This window comes from Seriola lalandi, unplaced genomic scaffold (genome assembly GCF_002814215.2).
Source record: "Seriola lalandi dorsalis isolate HSWRI2012SDOR001 ecotype SW California unplaced genomic scaffold, Sedor1 jcf7180002054412, whole genome shotgun sequence".
Taxonomy (NCBI): domain Eukaryota; kingdom Metazoa; phylum Chordata; class Actinopteri; order Carangiformes; family Carangidae; genus Seriola; species Seriola lalandi.
In genome coordinates this window covers 777,977-799,538 of record NW_019524965.1, presented here as the reverse complement: position 1 = coordinate 799,538, position 21,562 = coordinate 777,977, and the positions used below count along the sequence as shown (strand labels likewise).

The window sequence follows — 21,562 nt, the reverse complement described above, 5'->3', positions numbered from 1 at the left end:
AAAAGGAAACTAACTTCATATCCTAAATCAAACCCTCTCAACACAAACCCCTTTCACATTCTGTATCTTAAAGCCAACATGTTTGAAGTATGCTGTTTGTTTTCATACATCTGGGTAAGTGTGATGATAAACATGACTTTTAGTTACTTCACACAAAAAGAAGATTATTGCAGCCAGAACCAAAACTTAATTAAAAGAATATTTCTGTGAAATATTAGGAAATACACCTATTTACTTCCTGGTGAAGAGTTAGATGAGAGGATGAATACCACTTTCATTTTCTTTTTAAACATATGGCTACAGCAATTACCTAGTTACCTTAGTGGAGACTGGCTCTGCCCATAAAGTTACATCTGCCTACCAGCATATCTAAAGCTAATTAGTTACCATGTTACATAGAGAAAATGCCAGAATATTTCTTGGCTGTTACCAGTTGCCAGGCAACCATCAGAGACTCTGCAGCCAAGATATAGTCCTTTAAATAACCCCTTGCATGGTGTATTGTTGTTTTCACACTTTAAAGGGGCTATTTGTAAGTTTTCTCTGCCATCGAACCATGCTGAATATCTTACCAGGAGTAATGGTGGTGATGGCTGCTTGCCAAGAGCTTCAACCATTCTTGTGTTTACAATAGCCCTACAATAATAACCCTTTGATGAGCACTTCTTTAGAGCAGACTGGACACTACAGTGATATTGATTGTATCATCTAACTCTCCTTCCAACACTTAACTGCAAGGCATTTTATCTCCTTTTTATCATTCCACTACTCATAGTAATGATATATGCATATGAACCCTTCCCCTTCAGTGAGCTGGACAGCAGCTAAATGGTTGAGGTTATGACAGCAGATATTATTAAAGCAGCAGGGTTCATGTCAAAGTCAGTATGGTTAATATTTTGAACAGGACCAGGCAAAAACCTCTGGCAGACTGGTATATATTACAATGTTAATGCAGCGAACATCCAGGGGAGAAAAGTTATAAATCAGACTGATGATTAATTTAACTTGGCCCCATTTACACTTGTCTTTTCATCCGTCTCCTATCTGGATAAATTGCTGGTCTTGTGAGGGACAGATTGGGTCTTTTAAAAGAAAAGTGCTGACACACACAAAAATCTAGAGAGATCTTGAAATCACTATAACAATTTTTATTTTTTTATTTTTTTAAGAAGGCAGATAAAGATATGATTGATTGATGTGATATGAATGAAATCATTACCAGGTGATACATTTGTAGTTAATCAACAAGAGATTCATGAAAGAAAAATCAGTCACACAGATAATCTTGTAAGCATTTGACTGCAATCTATTGAATGACCACCCAGTGGGAGAAATAATCAGATTCAGACATACTCTGGTCTCACTACAAAGTGATAGTCGTACTGGTCATCAGGACAGGGATAGGCAAGCAGGGTATTATTTGAAGCAATATGAACCAGATTGTCCTTGAAGTCCTGAACCTGACAGATGTACCTGCCTTGGCACAACAGCAGGAGCCGGTTACGAAAGAGGACGTTGCTCTGCGAGAGGTGGCTTTGGGGAACCAGCCTTGCCATTGGGAGCGAAATGCATCTCACCCCTCGGTTTGAACATTCATAGTTACTCTTGAAGACATTTGCCTCCCAGTTAATCTTGTTGTCCTTAAAGATAAGGCTGTTGTGGACAGGTGTGTGGAAAGACTTAGTTGTGGTCTGACCATATACATAGGAACGGGGATTATCATAGCCATACTGTCTCCTGTTGTACGAATTTCGATACACGGTTCGGGTTGGCTCCGGTGAGGTTGGAGGGCCAATAACAGTGCTCCATGGTTTAGCAGTGTAGATCCTGGGCAGGTAGTCATCATCTCTGTTGAACTTTGGGTTGGACAAAAGATTGCTGAAGAGCAGAACATTAAACTGGTATGCTTTCAACATGTTTTCTTGATACATTTTCTTATTAGTGCTGTAAACAGTGGAGTTGGACTCAATTTCGTACAGTTTCTCCACAGGGATCATAGGGAAACGAATGCGATTCAACAGGTAAACCTGGGTTTCCAAACTGACGAACTCGCTCTTCTTTGTGATCCAGCTCTCTACTGTCTGGAGGAGAAAATACTCATCTGGCACCACCAGGTCTGAGCGGGTTAGAAGGGCTCCTATGATTTCCACAGATAGGTCGGCCCAAACTGGAGATTTGGTCAGGCTTTCGAAGTTCCAGGCCAGGTACTGGATACAGTTCTCCTGAAGAACCATGTCCCCAGTCTCCTCTGCATATTTGTAAATGGACACCTGGGTGAAGAATGAAGCGTCCTCTGGAAGGACTTTAGAGAGAAGCCGGCCTGTGTCCTCCATTAGCTGCTTCACCCCAAACTTAGAAGCCATCCAGTGGAGGCACTGCACAGAGGAGAAGGTCACATCTATCTTGTGGGTGTAAAGGTACCTGTTGAGAAGAAAATAGTAGAATATTTATTAGATTTTATCTATGTTGGGTGATATAAATATGAATTCTATATCTCGAAACAATACAAATCATTGTAGTTTCAGTATACCTGATGAAGGGGGTGACATATGGTTGGCAGGACTCTCTGATGTTGACACTGATATTGCTAATCCCCTCCAGGGCATTAAAGAGCGGGAAATTCAAGAGGATCATTTTGTGTACACAGATTGTTGTTTCCTCCATTTCCATATTCCCATCCTCCAGTCTGTTTCCAGTGGCACTCTTGACTGAGATCAGGAAGTCACAGCCATTTCCACTGTCAAATATTTGGCCAAGGTCATTAGACAGACTGAAACTGTGGTCCAGCGTGTGCGTAGAATCACTGCTGGTCACATTAGTGCCTGGAATAACAAATCATTGGGATGAATATTTAATAGAAAATGAGTATGAAGAGCAACAATCACACAGAATCTACTTTTGTTTAAATACCTACTTTCTGTTTCACAGATAACTCCAACATCCTCTTTGTGGGTGCAGTCAGTTACTCCCCAGTTTTTGAAACCACAAGTCAACAGATGATACTCTGTTCCATTACAATTGATATCATCCAGCCAAATGAGTCCAGACTTTACTGTATGATGTAAAATGAAAGGGAATGCATTTGTTAATTGTCATAGTGATTAACACATTAAACAGAGCCCATTCAGCTGAATTTGTGGTGTTTGTATGTTGAAACTCAAATCACAATTCCTCATCAATAACAATAATTTCACTGCCCTCTGGTGGGGAATACTTGGAAGTAAAGTGCACCTTCTCCATAGTCTTGTCCAATGACAACAGATCTTGCTCCGGGGAAGTGGAGCTGACGACACACCACCTGGGCCTCAGCCAAGTCCCAGCCGTCATCACACACTGTTCCCCATTTCCCGTCATGGTAGACCTCCACACGGCCCTCTGAAATGCTCTTAGAGCCAAACAGCCTTATGTCACCTTCCTGCGCCTCAGGGTTTCGTCCTATATGCAGAGACGGGTAAAATATTCACAAAGGACATGGCAGGTCACCACCAAGGTCTCCAAGGTTATACAAACATTCACATAATCTCCAGATCATCGTTTTAAATGAGCATGGCTAGAATAAATTTGTAAAAGTGCATAACATAGGCATGGCATAGTGTACTCACACAATCATTAATATTTACATGACTACAGTATAAGCATCGTTTCATTTGCATGTATTATTTTCAAGGCAAAGTTATAAGTATTTTCTTAGTTTTCACACAAAGTGCTTGAGATGACTCACTGAACAGGTTGAATTTGCTTGCATTTCCAGAGACATTGAGAAGTAGCAGCAGCCACAGGGTGCGTACATTTCGATATGTGAGCATTTCCATTCGCCACTTTATGGACTCTGACACAGACAGACGATAATAAAAAGAAGTGTGAGAAATAGAATCACAAATATGCATAAAATTATGCCTTGCATGTTTTTGAGCTGCACCAAACCTAGACCTGTAGTTTTGTTTGTTTGGCTTTTTTGCATAAAGATCAATGCAAGATTTAATGCAGCATCTACCGCAACTGAAAATGACTACACTGAACATGTGCACAAAAACGAATAGGTCAAACTTGAAAGACAATTTAATGAAGCCCCATTACCTTCTTCTCTTTGGTTATAAAGTGTTGTCCTCAAATGTGATCTCTTGTTTGAAGCCTGTGACACAAATGTACCTCCTTTTGAGGTCTTGCTACATAGGGAGGGGGTGAGGAGTGGGAGTGTATGCTTCACTTTTCCTCTCTTGTTGCTTTGCCTAAGTTTCGTTTTACATTAAAGAGGAAATTGGGCTGTTGCACAACTCTTCTTGGTCCAGTCAAGACTTGCTTGAGGACAATATGTGAGTTTTGTTGAACCAGTTTTGTAGCACAATCCCAATGTGAATTACATGACAAGACTCAGATATAGGAATCAATGGTTTACTTAGTCAGGCCCCCTACCTTCCAAAAAACATTACACATAGCAATTCATTATTCACCACAACATCCTTCAGATAATGATTATTCTGGAGAATAAAAACAGGCTTTTGTTATTCCACTGAAAATAACACGATTGGTGTGTACAGAATGATGCTGTTTAACATGGAGCAAAGGGGAAAACCTTTGACCTTTTGAGAGTGTACAGTATGTGCATGAATATGTATGCTTTAGGAAAAAAAAAAAAAAAAAAAAAATCACAGTCTGATAAATCAGTCTTTTGTACATTCATTATAAGAAAGGCTACAGTACTGTTGAGGGCCACATTTGGCCTGGGAAGGAGATGATGCGCCACAAGACATGCTGGCATTCTTCAGTCTGACCAACAGTTTCTCAAAACCCAAAACTGGACAACATTTCAGTCTCAGTCAGTCGTTCTTCTGCTTGTACTGAAGATGATCCTTTATGAGCTGGAGTTGTGTCTTTTACAAACCCTATGAGAAAGCAGCAAGTACATTAACTTCAACAGTGACTGGTTTGTAAACAAAATAGAACCACGGTGCAGTGGCCTCAAGAGCAAGTCCTGCAGTCTCTGTGCCCTCTATATGAACTCCAAGCCCTCATATTTTACATCCCCAATCTTAGTTTCAGGTAAGAGGATGCGTCCGTCAAGTGTGAAGGCCATGATGTATGTCGCGATCTTTCCTGCGTCCTCCTCTGACTTGAGAGCCAGAATGATCTGGTCGTCCGTGTTGGGGACAAACTTGAAGGAAGAGAAACCGTGAGTGGGGTTAAGCGGACCCACTCGACTTACAATGATGTTTTTGAAATCTGGCGAGCAGCTAAGGGCGAGGTTCGTGCCGCGGCGCTCGTCCGCCGTCTCCTCATAGCGCTCCTTGCTGGCGCGGCGGGGGAGGAAAAACCAGCGCTGCAGGGTGTCGCTCCACGCCGCTGACTCGTGGATCAGATAACCTGCGGAGATCCAGAGGAATATGGTAAAGAATAAAGCAAAGTGAAAGAAATGGAAGCCACTCTGAGTGAGACCAGAGTAACATCCTCACCTGGAGGCTCTATCCCTGCAGCAGACTTCAGCGAATTGTACCTGGGGACCCAGTTCTCATGTTGTACATCCCCTCTGAAGCCAACTACTTTCACCCACTCTGGGTTGTTGTTGACGAACTCGCCTTCAGTGGTGGTCCACTCCTTCCCCAGACCACCGACGTATAGGTGCTCGTCCTTCACTGCCAGCCACTCAGCTTTGAACCCTAACAGGAGAAAGTAAAAGTACCATTGCATTGTGGTAAAATTACTTCAAGCATGAGTCCGGCATTCAAAAGTTAAAGTTCAAAAGTATGACAGGCAGAATATATAATGTAAGCATCATTCATATTCATGTGTTCATCTTTTAGACAGTACTCTAATCTCAATAACTTCACCTCATTAGGCCTTTAACAGTTATTTAAATGAAACCATCTGAAATGTTTAGAGGTCAAACCACTAACAATTCATAGACATCTGAAAGGATCTCTTAACAGAAACCACTGTTTCAAAGTAACATTTTTTACAGTCAAATAAATGCATAAAATACAATGTATGTTTCTGACCTTTGGCAACGCTGCCATCACCGTCAGGTAAGATGACCCAGGGTACAGCTTTATTGCCATCAATGTTATAGACTACACCCGTTCTGTCATCAACGCTGTAGAGTTTCCCGTTGAACACTACCAGCTCAGATAGCTCCATACCCCTGCCTTTCTCCGACAAGTGGCTTTCCAGCAGCACTCTGTCCGTGTCCCATTCAACCGCCACCTTGTCACCACTCTGGGACACCATCAGGTACCCTCGCCGCATGTAGCTGAACCACGTCAGCTTCTTGTCACTAAGAGAGCTTGTGTCCAGGTCGGCAATGACTCCAATGCGGTAGCGGGTGCCCTGCGGCGTGCGCTCAGGCGTACTGAGAGGGTAGGTGTCGTTGTAATGGGAATCGGACTGGCTTGTGTCACTGTGACTGGCCTTCCAGCCGTGTGAGTTGGAGGAGTGGGAACGAAAGCCTGAGCTCAAGTGCATGAAGAGCAGCAGGAGCAAGGTAAGGGAGCCGACCACGGCCACGATTGGCCTCCACTTAAGGCGGAAACGAGGGTCAGTGCCGTTGGCCATGGAAGCCAGCATGGGGAGGCCTCCTACAGAGATACGCAGGGAGTTCATAGGCTCATTCTGCTCCAGTCGCGTGAAGCCTGGGGGAGCAGGCATGGAGGACGGAGGTCTGGACTGACCTTAAGGAAAAAGAGAGAGAGGATGTAAGTAATGTCCACTTGTAGATCATTCAAGAAAGCAGCAGGTTGTCAAAAAGAAAAGGTGAAGCCTCATTTGTGGTAGATTACAGTTTTTACTTATCTATATTTAAGGTCCCACCATAGCTCTGCAAGTAGGAACATTTTGCTCTCAACAACAACAACTAAATCTAAACTATGTCCATTTGTCTAAAAAAGATTTTGTCATATATGGTTCCTTACCAAGCCTCTTCCAGAGTAAATGTCACACGGTTTGTAACAATTACAGAACAATGGTAAATGCCAAAATTAATGTAACAACAGGAAAAGTCAAGAGTCACAAAGTAAGATCTGTTAAAGAGTAATATCTTTATATTACATTATCCATCATTTTGCAACTGAAAATAATGGTCATACCAGGCCAAGTAGGGCTGTAGCAGCAAACCGCCTGTGTGTACTGAATTGAATATTGATGTGTTTTCCTGCTTATGAATACATTTCTTTTTTATTTGTAAAAGAAATAATGTGTTATTTCTTTTTTCAAGTGTTTACACAGTCGCGCTTTAATATGGTAATTCTTGTCTAAAATACAGTTCATCATTCATAGAAGGTTGAGTGTTAGAGATAACGCTGGGCTACTCAACTTGGCAGTAAACACTTGTTACACCTGCTTTTACCTTGTGAGCTAATACCACAATTTGACAGAACAACATTCAATATTCCTTAATCCTGTAGTACATGCCCCTTAACTGTGAAAACAAAAAAATGCATAATAAGGCAGTAGGCTATAATGTAAAGAAAAGTAAACTCAACTAAACTTTTGAATAGTGTAAGTTGTCTGAAAACAAACAAGTTTCTCTTCAATCCTTCTCTAACTTAGCCTACAACATGGCAACACCAAAGCACCACTGACATTTAAATAATAAAACTCCATGTAATCCTATTTACGTACTGTCCATCAGAAGACTATCTCCACCTCTAAATCAATCCAGATGGTCAGCAGATCCTTCATCCAAGCCTCTATCTTAAATATTACTTTAAATTCCAGTAAGAGCTCACACAAGTTAGTGTATGCCAGGTAAAACATTAAACAAGGAAGGAAGTAGCCAGTCTTAAGGTTGGGTGAATATCATGTGGCCTCCACTGCACTTTGTCAACGTGGATGCTGGGAGGAGCCCGTTCAGTGACAATGAGGGGACGGTACCTATGAACAGGTAAATCAGGAAACTCCCAATCAGATGGCTGTAGCACCAGTAACACCTAATGTTAACAGTCCTAATTTGATATACTATAAACTATTGCTCAAGTGACTCAGTTTACATTACCAACTCATCATTAAATCGGTGTTGTTGTTCTGTAGCTATATTTTGTTGACATTTTCCGATGATCATTAATCAAAAATAATCAACAGATTAATTAATAATGAGAATAATAAAATGATGAGCTGATAAACAGAAAATTAACTATTTTGAAGCATTTTCAAGCAAAGATGTCAAACATCCGATGTTTCCAGCTTCCTAAATGTACACATTTGCTTTGTTTTCTTTATCTTTTATTACAGTAAATTGAATATTTTTGAGTTTTGGAATGATTATTGGACAAAACAGAGGATTTTTATTTTGCTATATATAATAAATCAAATGATTAATGAATTAATAGAAAAACTAATCAGGAGAGTAATCAATAATGAAAATAATCATTAATCGAATTCCTAGTTTAGTTAGATGATTTTCTTTACATAAAACTTTACATAGCCAATAGAGAGCCAGTTAAGAAGTAGATTTTTAAGTCTAGTACATGTGAAGTGGACAAGAGAAATATTCTACAACCACATGATGTTTTTTTACATACTGTCACTATACTGATATATGCTTAAAAACTCAAACTAATTTGACCTTTGAGTTAAATTAACACTCTCAACAAAACCCAAATGTGCACAGTCAGTGTACAGAGCTCTCCTCTGCTCTCTACACTTGCAGGGTTCACCATCAGGCTCTGTAGCGTAAAACTTATGTGCAATCTACTCTTTAAATTCCAGGGACTGCTGAAGCTGGCCTCAGGAGCTTTGACCTCTGTGGCCTAAACATGGCTGCATTTCTCTGAAAGGAGAGCAGGAGCTGAAAGACTCTTTCATAAGAGGGCCCCGAGCCAAACAGCAGTCCATTATGACAGCAACATCAGGGCCAACACTCAGAGGCAAGAAAACTATCCTGTCTGAAATACACCAACAAGTGGCTGGTAGTTAATTGCCTAAAAAGCCTGTTTAGATTCTAAATTGGAATATAAAAGTTTGAACAGGCTTACCCCTTCGTCTCCTCCTGCCAGAACGCTGAACCTGTGTCATCAAATTTACCTCACAAGACCTCCACAGCCAGCCCTGAGCTCCAAACTCTCCTTCTGCTCACTGATTATTTGCAGTGCAACCATGACTAGGGGTTGCTATAATGCTAGTGAACTTTAACTAGACTTGGAGGATTATGATTGAGTCCAAAGGGGAGACTTTAGCAGGACGCAAACGCAGTTCATTAAGTTAACATTCATCTCGGCAACCCCTGAATGGACAGAGGTTAGGAAAACATTTGTTAGCTGCACAATAAGTCTACCTGCATAAAGGTGAAAGGGCCGCTACAATAACTTGGTTCCTACATAACAGAGGTGTTCCTGTGACGCAATCAGTTCTCTGAGTACTCTGTGTGGACAGAGGCCGAAGTTTAGCCCGATAATAACAGCACAGCAGTCAACATGGCCAAGGGAACTCAAGCTTACTTTGACTTGTAGTAACATTAACTGATTTAAATCCGACTAGGCTTCAGTCCAAAATAAATGTTGACAAGATGAGCGAGAAGTGGAGAAATGGATTATGCATAAATTATGAATCAGTAAATAAGAAACTTCTGAGATTCTCTGAGTCAAATTGTTTAATTTCAATCTTCAGGTATATTGGGTACACCTGCAACACCTAAGGCAATCCAATGCAACAGCTCTGCCATTAATGTGACCTCTAAACAGATTATAATGTTCAGTTTTGGTTGACACTATCAGAGAGGTATTACTTTACCCAATAATAAATGTATGTTTTTAATTGAGCAACTCTACTCTAATAACTCTAATGAAGAGTGAATTAGGAGGCAAGCAACCTCTGAGCTTCTCAGTCATTTGACATAATATACAACATAGACGAGGCGTCATTCCCAACACCTCCCTGACAACACAGGCAGCTGAGTAATTCTGCAACAAGTGTTTCTTTTTAGCGGGGAAAAAAGTTTAGCTGTGAACATGTGAGTGAGTATCTCTGCTTTAAAACTGCTGTGCCACCATAAAGGATGACATCTGGGAGATATGCTTCAAAGGAAGTAGATGAAGGAGCCAGAGAGAGAGAGAGAGAGAGAGAGAGAGAGAGAGAGAGAGAGAGAGAGAGAGAGAGAGAGAGAGAGAGAGACCCATAAATAGTTCACTCAGTGCTGTAAGGCAGATTCTGCACATCAAGGACCCCCCAAACAGATGTGCATGACACTGTGGACCAACAGTGAAATTTAAATGTCTGTCATTTCGCTGCAGAGCCCTGGGACCACCTCTCAGGCCTCGGTGGTCCTGGGACGTTCACACTTTTGCAGGCCTTTAATTCATAAACCACTGAGCAGAATGCTGTTAGTTGGACCTATTGTTAACTGTTGGCAGAGTTTGTTTCGTTGGGAGTACCAATGACTTTAAGTCCCCCTCTCCTCCTTCACACACACACACACAGAGATCCCATCGGCGTGTCTGTCTGTCTGTGCGTGTGCATGTATCTGTCTGTGTGTTAGCTTTCCCTGTCCTTCCAGCAGCGCAGAGGTTAACACACACACACACACACACACACACACACACACACACACACACACACACACACACACACACACACAGACATGCCATCACAAATCGCTGCGTTCACAAGCGACCTGAAACAGCTCACTTCGTACTCACCGGAGATGTTAGATGTTCAGCTCGCAGTCTGCTGATGGCTGGAGCTCACATGTCATTATTACGGTGTCGCTTTCTCCCTCCGCTCCTTCTCCTCCGTTTGCGTTTAGCAGACAACCGACCATTACTTCCTGTGTGTACCGATGACGACAGCATCGTGCACTGCCTGCGCGCTCCCTGCATACAAGAGGGTCTGTCAAAGGCTGCCTTCACGTGCTGTCGGAAATATGACAACTTCAAACTAACACAATGCACTGCGGGGCCTAAATCTACAGACTGCTTTTAAATAACAAATAACTTAAAATAGAAACATCCCCGCACAAGGTAACGGCACGAACATGCACGCATGTTTGAAAGAAGCTACCAGGCACCCGTCCTGACGCTCAAGGGGTCAGAGGCCCCCCTGGTCTTCATCTGCAAAACATGGAATAGAGAGATGAAAAACAACCAGAAACAGACGTGAAAACACATGAAACGTCTAGAAAGAGACGCAAAATGACCGCAAAGAGGCGGTAAACGACCACCAAAACGATCACAAACGCATTAAGTTAATTTTGCATAGCTTTCAGTCTTTTTCATTGAACTGCATCTGTTAGTGGTGAAATTGTGTCTCTCCGATCAGTAATGGATTACTTATGACACTGGTTTTTCCCAAGCTTCCTCATTATTTTAGTCAAAATGAAACCAAGATCTGACGTTCAAGATTATGGTAAATATTGTCCCCTTTCCCTTAATCCATTATTTCATTAAATCGTGTTTTCATTCACAACCTCACTCTGACCGCATGAACTCTCAGTAACTGTCTGCAATGAATATATGCAACGTTATAGTCTTGATATAACACGAGAATTTAGACATCTTTGTTTTAATGTACTTCTATTAAGCATGCACATAATATACAAGTCTACTGTCTTTACATCATTATGGCGTTGTCTTCACTCTCTACAAGTTCTTCCACATTCACTTACACAATCACTACTCAAATATTTACCAAGGGAGCACAGGCCTGCAGAGTCCGGATCTCTCGTTACAGGCGTATGTAAATAATGGACCTACCCAAAGCTTCAAAACGAGATCAGTTTTTATTTGGCAAACCTTGTGTTATACAGAATACTGTATAAGGCACTTTGATGGAGAAATATTGTAAAGCCTTTGAGCATGACAGTAAAACTGCAAGTCCGTAAAAGGTAAAATTACCTTTTAAATTACAAACAAGGAAAAGCAATAAAGGAAAAAATATAGAAAACAATGCTTTGATTGTCACACACATGGACTGAAAGGATTATGTAGGCTAATAAATATATTAATTACCACAATATCAAAAAATTCCTGAAATCAAACATTTTCTGGATAACTTGTTTTAAAAATTGTAACTGAACCCAATAAGTCACACTGAACTTCTACAGAGGTAGCTCATATAATTGAATGGTTTGACTACCTCAAAACAAAACACCCTTAAATACTAAACTAAAATGTAGCAGAAATGGATTTAAACCATTACAATCAACAATCTTAGATCGGATATTGGCAATTAACAGCCCCCAAAGAAATTAACTGTGTTTTTCAGTGCATAAAAGCCATTTTCAGTGGTTGGTGATTAAAAAAGAAACAAAAACATAGCATTACAGTAGTTACAGAGGGAACATTTTCAATGCACCTAGTGATCAAATAATATGGGTTTGTTTTGTGATCAAAAAACAAAGCACATGAATCCTTGTTTTGCTTAATTATTGCATTAAACTGCTGTATATGAATTTGACAGTAATGAAAATATATGTACTTAACAGTAACATACATACAAAAAACAGTTGTCATATCAACAACGCAAAGCAGATTTCCAGACAACTTAGTATATCCTAACTTGTTTATCAATTTATGCTCTGATATTAACAGCTCTCTAACTGCACTCTAAAATGAAACAAAAGGGGTGCTGCAGTAACTGCAGGTGTTTTGCTACAAAGACAACAATGGCCCCCTCATCCTCTCTATTACCAAGATAATCTCCTAACAAAATAATATTTTCAGAGTTCAACTGCTGTGTGTGGCACTGTGAACAAAGCATCAAACATCCACCAAACAACTTACAACAATGGCACAAACTAAAAACACATCAGTGCACCCAAAAATATGCAAACACTTTCTGCAGGAAGAAAATCGGAGTGCAGAGAACAGTCTGAATTGTAAATGAAACCATTGGCACATGTCTTTATTTAAAAAGAAAACTCCCTTGTTGGATTCATGCTTTTGAATCACAGTCCTTCAATAAGCTGGAGGCTGGTACTCCCCTGGATGCTCCTGATTGTGGGAGAAAGGCGACTGCTGGTAGCTTGAGGGGCCGCTGGCGTATGGGGCAGGTGGGTATGGAGTACTGTGATCGTTGGCTGGGTCTCTGTACTCCTGGTCAAATTCACTCACACCCTGACGATACCTTGCATACGCAAAGTAGGACAAGAGTGCCTGTTGAGAGAGGTTTGAATCAGTAAACGGGGCTTTTACATGGATCACATTTTCAACAAGCTGAGTTGTGCCTTATCAAATGAATTTGTTAATCAAATCCTGGTAACACGAGGAGGTGAGGAGAGACTCACCCAGGTGATGACTGAGAAGAAGGAGAAAGCCACGACAGCCCGGGCAGCATCAGCAGGGGCAACAGTTTTTTCAGGGGTCTTGGACCACTGGTTGGCCAAGACACAGAAGCAGATGAACCACAGGAATGTCCAAGCCGCTGTCCCGTGAAGAAAATACAGCACAGCAATTAATAGTCAGGGTTAAAATGAAATATGATGATAACATTAACCTCAACCCAGCTGCAATTCCTGTTTCTGGGGACATTTCCTTTATTCTAGTATGAGTACAAGTCTAGAGTAAAATCTGACTCTTACCTGAGAAAACTAAATCTCCTATGACAATGTATTTTCTCTCTTTGGCATTGCTGATCTGTGGGAAGTAGGCATCCAGTATGAGGAAGACAACACAGGCCAGGAAGGCCAGGACTCCGATTCCAACCCCGTAGCTGCAGGCACTTTCAACGCCATTGAAAATGCATTGGGCCTCTGCCTTGCTTGCCGAGTTAACGTAGCCTTCTCCTGTGATGGTCGCAAAGACTACAATAGAAAATAACTGCAAAGAAAGGACACACAGGGTTATTGCCAAGGGGAGGGAAATGGTGAAAAATACATGTTTTCTAAGTCAAGCAGTTGCAGGGCTGTGTGATTCTTATCACATGATTCACATTACTAGAAAGCTTTCACCATAAAAAAAATCATCTAAATTCATATAAAAACATCTGTCAAGCCAGTTCAGACAAGTTGAGTTGAGCAGATGACATTGAAGAAGTTTCAGTTCCAGATCTATTTTTACATTGTATATACTGCATAGAAAAGAGCGACACCTTGTGGGAGTGATTCTTATTCCTGATCCACTTTTTACACCGTAGTGCAGCTGTATCAAATAGTCTATTAATTGATTAACTAGCTGACAGTAAATTTATCAGCAACAATTTTGATAATTGATTGTATACTGGTTCCTTTGTGAACTGATAACAAAATCTCAGTCATTTTCTATTTCTTACTTTTTAGTGCCTCAACATAGATGCTTTTTGTTGCAAGATCTAGTTTCAAAGGCAAAGGTGACAAAGCTTTGGCTGTCAGGGCCCATTAAATCTTAAATGACTTTTGTAAGAGCAACTGTCTTCTTTTAGAAAAACACAACTTTTCAAAGTAACTTCCTAGAGATGAATTTACAGTTAATGTGATGTTTTATTGTAAAGCATTGTGGTAATATGTTTCTTGAAGAGTTCCTCTTAGGTTAAGTTTATTATATCATTATTATTACATGAATAACCTCCCCAACTTACGCACTTAAATACAACTTTGCAGCTCAACAGATGACGCTGGAAAAATTTCATTTCCTTATCTGACACTGTACACACTCCAGAAAAAAAGAGCCGTGTGCTCTATGAGACTAAATTGTTACAGGCGAAGTTTTAAACTAAAATAACCAACAATTATTAAATTAAAACCAAACATCGTCCATCATCTGGCCGTAGTTACTGCGGTGACACAGCACTGGACATGCTAGTTAACATGAGCTAATATCAACTACTGCTATGGAAAATACATCTAATTAACACTTTATTCAAAGTTTATTCAAGGTTTCAACCTAAACCCCAGTTCGTGTCTGGTGTTAGGAGCTCATGACGCTAACAAGCCGTGTCCCTGACTGATTTGTGTCGACCCTGGCAGCGCACATCTGTTAACATACGGTCGGTGAAGTGACAGTTGGCTAACTTTAATGCTAACGTTAATGTTTCCGTGGAGTCACTCACCCAGCTCAGGCAGCGCAGAATGGTCTGAGGCTGTCTGACAAAGCTCGCTAAATCAAAAGCACCGCCGGCCAAAGAGGCCCCGTAAGCACTGCTCTGCATTTTTTTTAAAATCACCTAACAATGCCCGTCCAACAGTCTGAAGACAAGCTGAAAATTCTTCCTGTCAAAGTTGGGACTGTTTCGTTTTATCAAACAACTTCCTGAAAACTTCTCAAACACCGCCCCTTCTGTGGTGCGTTCAGGGGCTCCACATAAACTGCGTGGCTACATGGCTAAAAGATCAATTTTGGACTTCAGAGAAAGTAAAAATCATCTTCACCTTCATTCCTACTAAAGAACTTAAGAATTAATTTTATCATTACACTTCTTTTGACTCAGAAATGAGAGTTCCAAAGATCTGAGTTGGTGTTTTCTGTCTGATAATAACAACAATAATAATAATAATGAAAATCATCATCATCATCATCATCATTATAATCATAATCATAATAATCTTTTAATTTGAAATAGTTTTAATTTTAACTGGTTTGACCAATTTAATGTAGTATTGCAGTTCCTCACTGTGGCCACTGAAAGGCAGTAAACACTCATGAATTTTTCTAAATACACTCAGGTCATCTGTCTGCTCCAACCACCTTCAAGACATATATGTTCAAGACACAATACCATTCTGAAACTTGGATAATGTATTACATGTATTTATTTATTATTTATTCATTCAATTACCATGTCCCTACTTGCTCCCCATATATCGCATGTCAGAGATGCAGGCAAGTAACACTTTGTACCAATTGCAAATAAGTCACTGTGTTGAGAGAGAGGGGGAGACTAAGGAAGAGAGGAAGTATATATGAAATGCTTTTATCATAAGTGAAGAGTAGACTGCTACTGTCCTCCTCTATGTCTTTCTTCTGAATTGCTTCATCATTTCTGACATAATTCATTGGTAAGGAAGTTGTTCATATCCCAGCAGCTCTGCTATAAGGGGCAGAGAGTGGGATGCGCTCTGCAAGGGAATTTCACTGGAAGAAAAGCAACATTTTGTCAGAGTTTCACTGAATGGTGCATGACTTTACATTGTGGAAGGATAAACAGAGCCCTATGTGAGGCTGGAAAGAAGTAAAAGAAGATCATCAAGGACCATGGCACACAGTACGAGCTCCAGTGACGACTATGAGTAAGTTCTCTTTCCATCTTTCAGTTGAAAGCTTGAGAGTTGTTCTACTTTTTGTACTTTTGTTTTTAGATACACAAGTATCAGCATTGTTAGGCTAGTAAGTAAGTTTTCTCTTTTCAAAATTGTGCTACTAACTTTTTTTTTTTTTTTTAAATCTACAATTCAGTCATTATTTGAACACTGAAAAGTCAGTGCCCTTACAACATACATACATGGGAGTGTTTGGAGAAAACATTGCCAGCACTTTTATAACTGCAACTTTCAGTCATTTTGGACTGAGCTGTCTTTGCTGAGGCCTCTTGCTCATTAGTGTTTGGAACTGGAAAGCATTTGGGAACTTTCAAGTATCCAAGTTGCTTTATGAAAAGTGGAGCCATGTACTTGCGGAAGATACATCATGTCTTAAACGATATGTGCTCCTGTAGTGAGGGTGTTTTGGCCAAAGCTGTTGGGACTCTAGGTCTGATGGTTACTCTCCTTCCTCAGGTATGTCGGTGAACCAGCAGCCAGCACCCAGAGATGCCCTGAAACTTTAGAGCTGGATGTGGTTAGCGGATACTCGAGTACAAATGCAGAAGGTTTGCCATTTACTGCTACAAAACTGTTATCAATTGCAATATCTACAGATTGAAAACCTCTCAAATGAGTAACAATTGCTGCTGAATGACAGTGAAATTAATCTGAAATGATTATTAAACGTCCTTCAAATGCCTTTGTTTAAAAATAATGAATGTGTACTTTCATCATCAGAAAGCCAAAGACACTGAGGACAATATAATTGTGTTTGAAGTGAAAACTTTTGAAAATAATGTTTCTTTCAGACAGCTGTTCGATGGGGGATGACCACATGAGAGATGAGACTCTTGACACAAAGCAGATCAACCCTCTGCAGAGGCACCGCTGGTCAGCTGCTACTCTAAAGGTCCTCTCTTCAATGCCAAGCCGCACTGCTGGTGAGATGAAGTGTTTTTTTCTTTTTTTTAACTATCTATTACAACAACCAGGTGTTAAAATCTCTATGTGGCTGTTTAAAAAAGTATAGGCAAGTGTTGTAAGAGAAAAAAAAAAAAAACTTTGAGTGTTCGTTTACAAATGTCAAGTAAAAATTGACCTTTGTCCACACAGGGCAAAATAGTGCTGCAGTCAGTTCCCGGTGTTCCCAGCTACGACAACGCCATACACCCTCCAATGATTCTTCTCATCCCGCCAGACCAATCCAGGTTGACTTTAGCGAGGTTGATGTGGAGGAAAGCAGTACTGAAGGTGAATAAAAAATGCTAAGCCACTCCACTGCTCCTTGCACTGAGACTCGGTGTTGGCTGCAGCAAACTAGCAACATCCACAGGCGCAGCAGATAATTTGCTCGTTTCTAACTTTTGGTTAACAGAAAACAAGGATCAGTTGGCATCCGACCTCAGAGGCCTGTCAGTGAGTGAGGGCATGCGCAAACTGCGAGCCATGCCGCTTAGCCTGACAGAAAAGATGAAGATCAGGTACCTCTGACACTGAAAACATGAAATTGCCTGAAAAATAAAGCATCTAGAACTGCAGTAACAGGTGCTAGTTTCTAACAAATCCTTTCCCTATCCTCTATTAGACGACTTGCTTTTAGTGACGTAGCTAAAAGTACACTCATCAGTAGAAATATTCCATGCTACAGTGATCTCAGCATGTACGTTTCGAGGGTGAGAACAAACAGTGTGCTCCACATTATAAAATATAAATTATTCTTCTTTGCTTGAATCAGTCGTACACTCGTGTTTTTCTCCCATCAGACTTGGCGTCACTGCCTGTTCAACTGCCTCCCCGTCCTCAGTTCCCTCCAGCCGTGGCATTCAGCCATGAAGAGAGTGAGTGGACGCTTCGGAACTGGAGTGCTCTCCTACTTCCTGTTTCTCCGAACCCTCCTGCGCTTTAACCTCCTACTCTTCACCATCAATGGCCTGTTCGTGGTCATGCCTCAAGCCATTGACCCTCCTCTTTATGACCCTCATCTCCATACTTTCTCTGGCCTTCAGCTTCTCACAGGCACGGTAAGATGGCCGTACATTACATCAGAGCAGTGTATACATATTTGTTTCTTTGGCACGTTCTTCAACTGGATCTCCCTTGGACCTGCTATGTCTGGCAGGGCTACCTCTCTCAGAGTGTGATGTTTTACGGCTACTACACCAACACTAACTCAATCACTGGCCAGATGGTGTCATACAGCCTACCAGCAGCCTACCTCTTTTCCATTGCCATCACCTTCTTCGTCATCTGCATCATCCTGGTGTCCAGGTTGGACAATAAGTGAATCAATCATACATTCATTTTACTTAAGTCCATGTGTGTTGTGTGTTTTTATGGCTAAATTGTTCTCCTGCAGCATGTCCAAGTCCTTTGGGAGAAGTTTTCATGTCCTCAAATCAAATGGGGATCTGGCAGTAAAAGTTTTCAGCACCTGGGACTTTAAACTCAGCAAGAAGTCATCTGTCAGACTTCAGTCTGAGAAAATCAGCACTCAGCTAAAAGTAAGCAATCATGTGAATATTTCATAATTTTTATGTAAATACAAATTTCAGAAGTCCGGGTGGTGGTTCTACATTTTCTTTCCAAACTGAAGCATAAATGTGAGGCTGTGAACTGCTTCAACATGAACGTATAACTTTTCAAAACCATTGTGAAACTGAGAACAATTTTGGATTATACTTTTCACAGATTCACTGTCATGCTTAGCCACTTTGACACATTACTGTCACACTATCTTAGCTTTGTTAAAGTGGTTTCACACACAGGAAGTATCAATGATGCATTTCCTATGCTGTGTAACTCTTTAAAGCAGCCTCCTCGGCCTGCACACAGAGGCTATAGAAGGCCATTTTCTCATGAAGGAAGGGTTTTTAAGTATCTGTTTGAAATACAATTGATGGCAGCTGTCACAGTAAATAAGGCTGAGACACGACTAGCACATCAGTTTAAACACATTGCGAAGATCAGTCGAATGTTGCTGGCTCAACATCACAAACGCTGCTTTCCCCACAGGAGCTTCTGTCTGAGATGATCAGTGGAGAAGACGAAAAGAGCTGGATGCAGCGACTCTGCCTCCTCATAGTGCATCTGGTGGCGTGGGCTACATGTCTAGCCAGCATCTTCTTGGGCGCCATGGGAGTCCACTACCTGTCAGAGGTTAGAGAAAACTGCAACAAATGTAGCGCAATCAGACGTGACACATTTTGCACATATCTGAGCAACTATAAGGCACAATGTTTTCTCAAGAATGACACAAAAATAAATGATGAAAAACACCTTCTCACCGCAGGGGATTTACTTCTCCTTTTTCTTTCCTGTCAGATGTTTCACCCCCCCTCATCTGTTATTTATGCAAAACTACTGTTTGTGAGAAAGATCCTTGTCAAGATATTGGAGGAGTTAAACAAAAATAAAAAACACATGCCACCCCATCTAACATGTAAATTTTATCCAGTGATCACAATACTGAGGAAACTGACTATATCAAGAACATGAACTGCATGTTTCTTTCTCCACCATTCATGTTTCTTATTAGTTTCTGTTTTGCAAATGAGACATGGAAGTAAAATACCGCCTACAAACTGTCAGAGCTTTGAGGTACAAATGACATAAGAGTTTGCTGCTATATTGAAAGTGACATTGACAGGCTTCTTCCTATCTTGTGTTTGCTTGATGACCATCACCAATTTTTTCCTTCAAAAATCTGTATTTTTCCTTCTGAATTAATCTTGATAACCCAGATCGAAGCACTCTTGCTTCATTGGCGTTCCCAAATGAAGCAGATTCATAGACTTTTTCCACAGCAGACATTTTAATAAAGTCAAATCCTCTTAAAAAGGTCTTTTGTCCCCCTGGTCATGAGGTTGTTGGTCTGCAGCCCTCAATGTGATTTGTCTGTCCTTTCACAGGCCACCATTAAACCGGGTCCTGTCAGAGAAACTGAGCTGCTGCTCTTGTCTGCAGTGGTGTCAGGCATTAACCTGTTACTTCCTGGCCTCTTCAACCTAAGTGCTTGGGTAGAGAAACATGACTCACCCTGTGTCCGTGTCTATGTCTCCATCTTCAGGTGAGAAGAAGAAGAACTCATCTTTTAACACAAATCATAAACATGGAACTTTTAAATGTTCTCTTTGATGATTATTCCATTTATAGCTTTGGTACATGGCAACAATAGACAAATTTCACATTATTCACAATCACAATTTCATACAAGACATCGTCTTGTATATTTTTTTTCCATAAAAGCTGGAAACTTCAGTGTTTCAGCATATTTTTTTCTCAGGAACCTATTGTTGAAGATCAGTATTGTTGGGGTGCTGTGCTACCGCTGGCTGGGAAGAATTGCTGTGGAACCAGAAAGTCGTGATTTAAAGGTAACAAACATTCTCATATTTGGACCTCTTATAATTGCAGCTTTGAAACAGCACTAAGTGTTAAGCATTCTAAGTGATTAGATGTTTGGTTGTGGCTTTATTGGTGCATATCTGTCAAACATCCACTTCTTGCAGATTCTTTAGATTTATGTGTCTCTTTATCTGTCCACAGTGTTGGGAAACCTTTGTGGGGCAAGAACTGTATCGCTTGCTTCTGATGGACTTTATGTTCACAGTGCTTTACACTTTTTTGGGAGAGTTCCTGTGGAGGTAAATTGGTGCTTTACCCACAAGTCATGTAACTCAATTTTGCTAAAAGTATTTACATTCTGTTAAGCTAACCTGGCATCCTCCCTCTAGGCTCTTTTCCGAGGAAGTGCTGAAAAGGGACAGGAAGCCAGTGTTTGACATTGCTCGCAATGTGCTGGAGCTCATATATGGACAAACTCTTACTTGGTAAATGCACAATGTTACACCATATTTTTGAAACCAAGAAAGGTGAATTAACCATTAACGGTCTTCTGTTCTTCCCAGGCTCGGGGTACTGTTTGCCCCACTTCTTCCTGCAGTCCAAATCATAAAATTGCTTGTGCTGTTTTACATGAAGAAGGTTTGTATAGCTGGTGGTGTTGTTGCATTCCACAGTGTGTCTGTGTTGCATGACAAATCTAACATTCTTTCTCTGGTTTCATCCCCAGAGCAGTCTGATGCTCAACTGTCAGGCCTCCAGAAAGCCCTGGAGGGCCAGTCAGATGACAACACTATTCATCTCTCTTTTGTGGTTCCCGTCGTTTCTCAGTGCTGCCGTGTCTGTCATGTATACTATTTGGAAGTGAGTACAACAAACAATGTCTCCTCTCTTAATGACTGTGTATCATCATATGCAGTTTCTACACCGAAAGGAATGTGTGATGACACAGACAGACATAGTTTTCTATATACATGCTTGGAACCTAATGACAATTCTACATTTTCACCAGATTACCCTTAAAGTAGGCTGTGGATGCTTTCTGCATTTTTCTCATTGTAAAAATACCCCCCCCACCCCCCC

General features: G+C 40.8%; 4 protein-coding genes across 6 annotated transcripts in view; 1 reads left to right on the top strand and 3 right to left on the bottom strand.

The window, feature by feature from the left end:
- Positions 1-1,130: 1,130 nt before the first annotated feature.
- On the bottom strand, positions 1,131-4,295 carry lgals3bp.1 (galectin 3 binding protein, tandem duplicate 1). The gene is made up of 6 exons (XM_023410090.2): positions 4,081-4,295; positions 3,725-3,832; positions 3,235-3,438; positions 2,918-3,055; positions 2,534-2,825; positions 1,131-2,424 (listed from the first exon to the last, which is right to left on the bottom strand). The coding sequence occupies exons 2-6, from the start codon at positions 3,813-3,815 to the stop codon at positions 1,347-1,349; spliced, it is 1,803 nt and encodes a 600-aa protein (XP_023265858.1). The 5' UTR covers positions 3,816-3,832; positions 4,081-4,295; the 3' UTR covers positions 1,131-1,346.
- An 86-nt stretch (positions 4,296-4,381) lies between these two features.
- Positions 4,382-10,782, bottom strand: cant1a (calcium activated nucleotidase 1a). Of its 3 annotated transcripts, none has more exons than XM_023410093.2 (4): positions 10,626-10,782; positions 5,997-6,665; positions 5,454-5,657; positions 4,382-5,364 (listed from the first exon to the last, which is right to left on the bottom strand). In XM_023410093.2, exons 2-4 carry the CDS (start codon positions 6,640-6,642, stop codon positions 4,994-4,996), a joined length of 1,221 nt encoding a protein of 406 aa, XP_023265861.1. In that variant the 5' UTR covers positions 6,643-6,665; positions 10,626-10,782; the 3' UTR covers positions 4,382-4,993. The 3 variants fall into 3 exon arrangements, with proteins under 3 accessions (XP_023265861.1, XP_023265859.1, XP_023265860.1); XM_023410091.2 differs by lacking the exon at positions 10,626-10,782 and adding an exon at positions 8,967-9,197; XM_023410092.2 differs by lacking the exon at positions 10,626-10,782 and adding an exon at positions 7,615-7,753.
- A 903-nt stretch (positions 10,783-11,685) lies between these two features.
- Positions 11,686-15,148, bottom strand: syngr2a (synaptogyrin 2a). Its single transcript, XM_023410007.2, has 4 exons — positions 14,950-15,148; positions 13,505-13,742; positions 13,211-13,347; positions 11,686-13,079 (listed from the first exon to the last, which is right to left on the bottom strand). The coding sequence occupies exons 1-4, from the start codon at positions 15,046-15,048 to the stop codon at positions 12,882-12,884; spliced, it is 672 nt and encodes a 223-aa protein (XP_023265775.1). The 5' UTR covers positions 15,049-15,148; the 3' UTR covers positions 11,686-12,881.
- Positions 15,149-15,800: 652 nt separating this feature from the next.
- Positions 15,801-21,562, top strand: part of tmc6a (transmembrane channel-like 6a) — an 8,455-nt gene continuing 2,693 nt past the window's right edge. Inside the window, exons 1-16 of the mRNA XM_087175076.1 lie at positions 15,801-16,126; positions 16,613-16,704; positions 16,948-17,079; positions 17,252-17,389; positions 17,514-17,619; positions 17,724-17,811; positions 17,902-18,159; positions 18,258-18,406; positions 18,495-18,639; positions 19,151-19,294; positions 20,047-20,204; positions 20,421-20,511; positions 20,684-20,781; positions 20,872-20,967; positions 21,046-21,121; positions 21,210-21,343. Of these exons, the coding sequence (XP_087031202.1) occupies positions 16,092-16,126; positions 16,613-16,704; positions 16,948-17,079; positions 17,252-17,389; positions 17,514-17,619; positions 17,724-17,811; positions 17,902-18,159; positions 18,258-18,406; positions 18,495-18,639; positions 19,151-19,294; positions 20,047-20,204; positions 20,421-20,511; positions 20,684-20,781; positions 20,872-20,967; positions 21,046-21,121; positions 21,210-21,343 (1,940 nt within the window). The 5' untranslated portion in view covers positions 15,801-16,091. The remainder of the gene's footprint in view (positions 16,127-16,612; positions 16,705-16,947; positions 17,080-17,251; positions 17,390-17,513; positions 17,620-17,723; positions 17,812-17,901; positions 18,160-18,257; positions 18,407-18,494; positions 18,640-19,150; positions 19,295-20,046; positions 20,205-20,420; positions 20,512-20,683; positions 20,782-20,871; positions 20,968-21,045; positions 21,122-21,209; positions 21,344-21,562) is intronic.

What these genes read in the sequence shown, in the direction of transcription:
- lgals3bp.1 (XM_023410090.2), bottom strand. Translation starts at nt 3,815, where the DNA reads ATGGAAATGCTCACATATCGAAATGTACGCACCCTGTGGCTGCTGCTA. An exon ending in AAGCAAATTCAACCTGTTCA is followed by an intron (nt 3,439 to 3,724) that starts GTGAGTCATCTC and finishes CTCTGCATATAG; the next exon opens with GACGAAACCCTGAGGCGCAG. An exon ending in TGGACAAGACTATGGAGAAG is followed by an intron (nt 3,056 to 3,234) that starts GTGCACTTTACT and finishes TACATCATACAG; the next exon opens with TAAAGTCTGGACTCATTTGG.
- cant1a (XM_023410091.2), bottom strand. Translation starts at nt 9,006, where the DNA reads ATGACACAGGTTCAGCGTTCTGGCAGGAGGAGACGAAGGG. An exon ending in TGGCAGGAGGAGACGAAGGG is followed by an intron (nt 6,666 to 8,966) that starts GTAAGCCTGTTC and finishes TTTTTCCTTAAG; the next exon opens with GTCAGTCCAGACCTCCGTCC. An exon ending in TGCAGGGATAGAGCCTCCAG is followed by an intron (nt 5,365 to 5,453) that starts GTGAGGATGTTA and finishes GGATCTCCGCAG; the next exon opens with GTTATCTGATCCACGAGTCA.
- syngr2a (XM_023410007.2), bottom strand. Translation starts at nt 15,048, where the DNA reads ATGCAGAGCAGTGCTTACGGGGCCTCTTTGGCCGGCGGTGCTTTTGAT. An exon ending in TTCTGCGCTGCCTGAGCTGG is followed by an intron (nt 13,743 to 14,949) that starts GTGAGTGACTCC and finishes CTTTCTTTGCAG; the next exon opens with TTATTTTCTATTGTAGTCTT. An exon ending in AGGAGATTTAGTTTTCTCAG is followed by an intron (nt 13,348 to 13,504) that starts GTAAGAGTCAGA and finishes TTCACGGGACAG; the next exon opens with CGGCTTGGACATTCCTGTGG.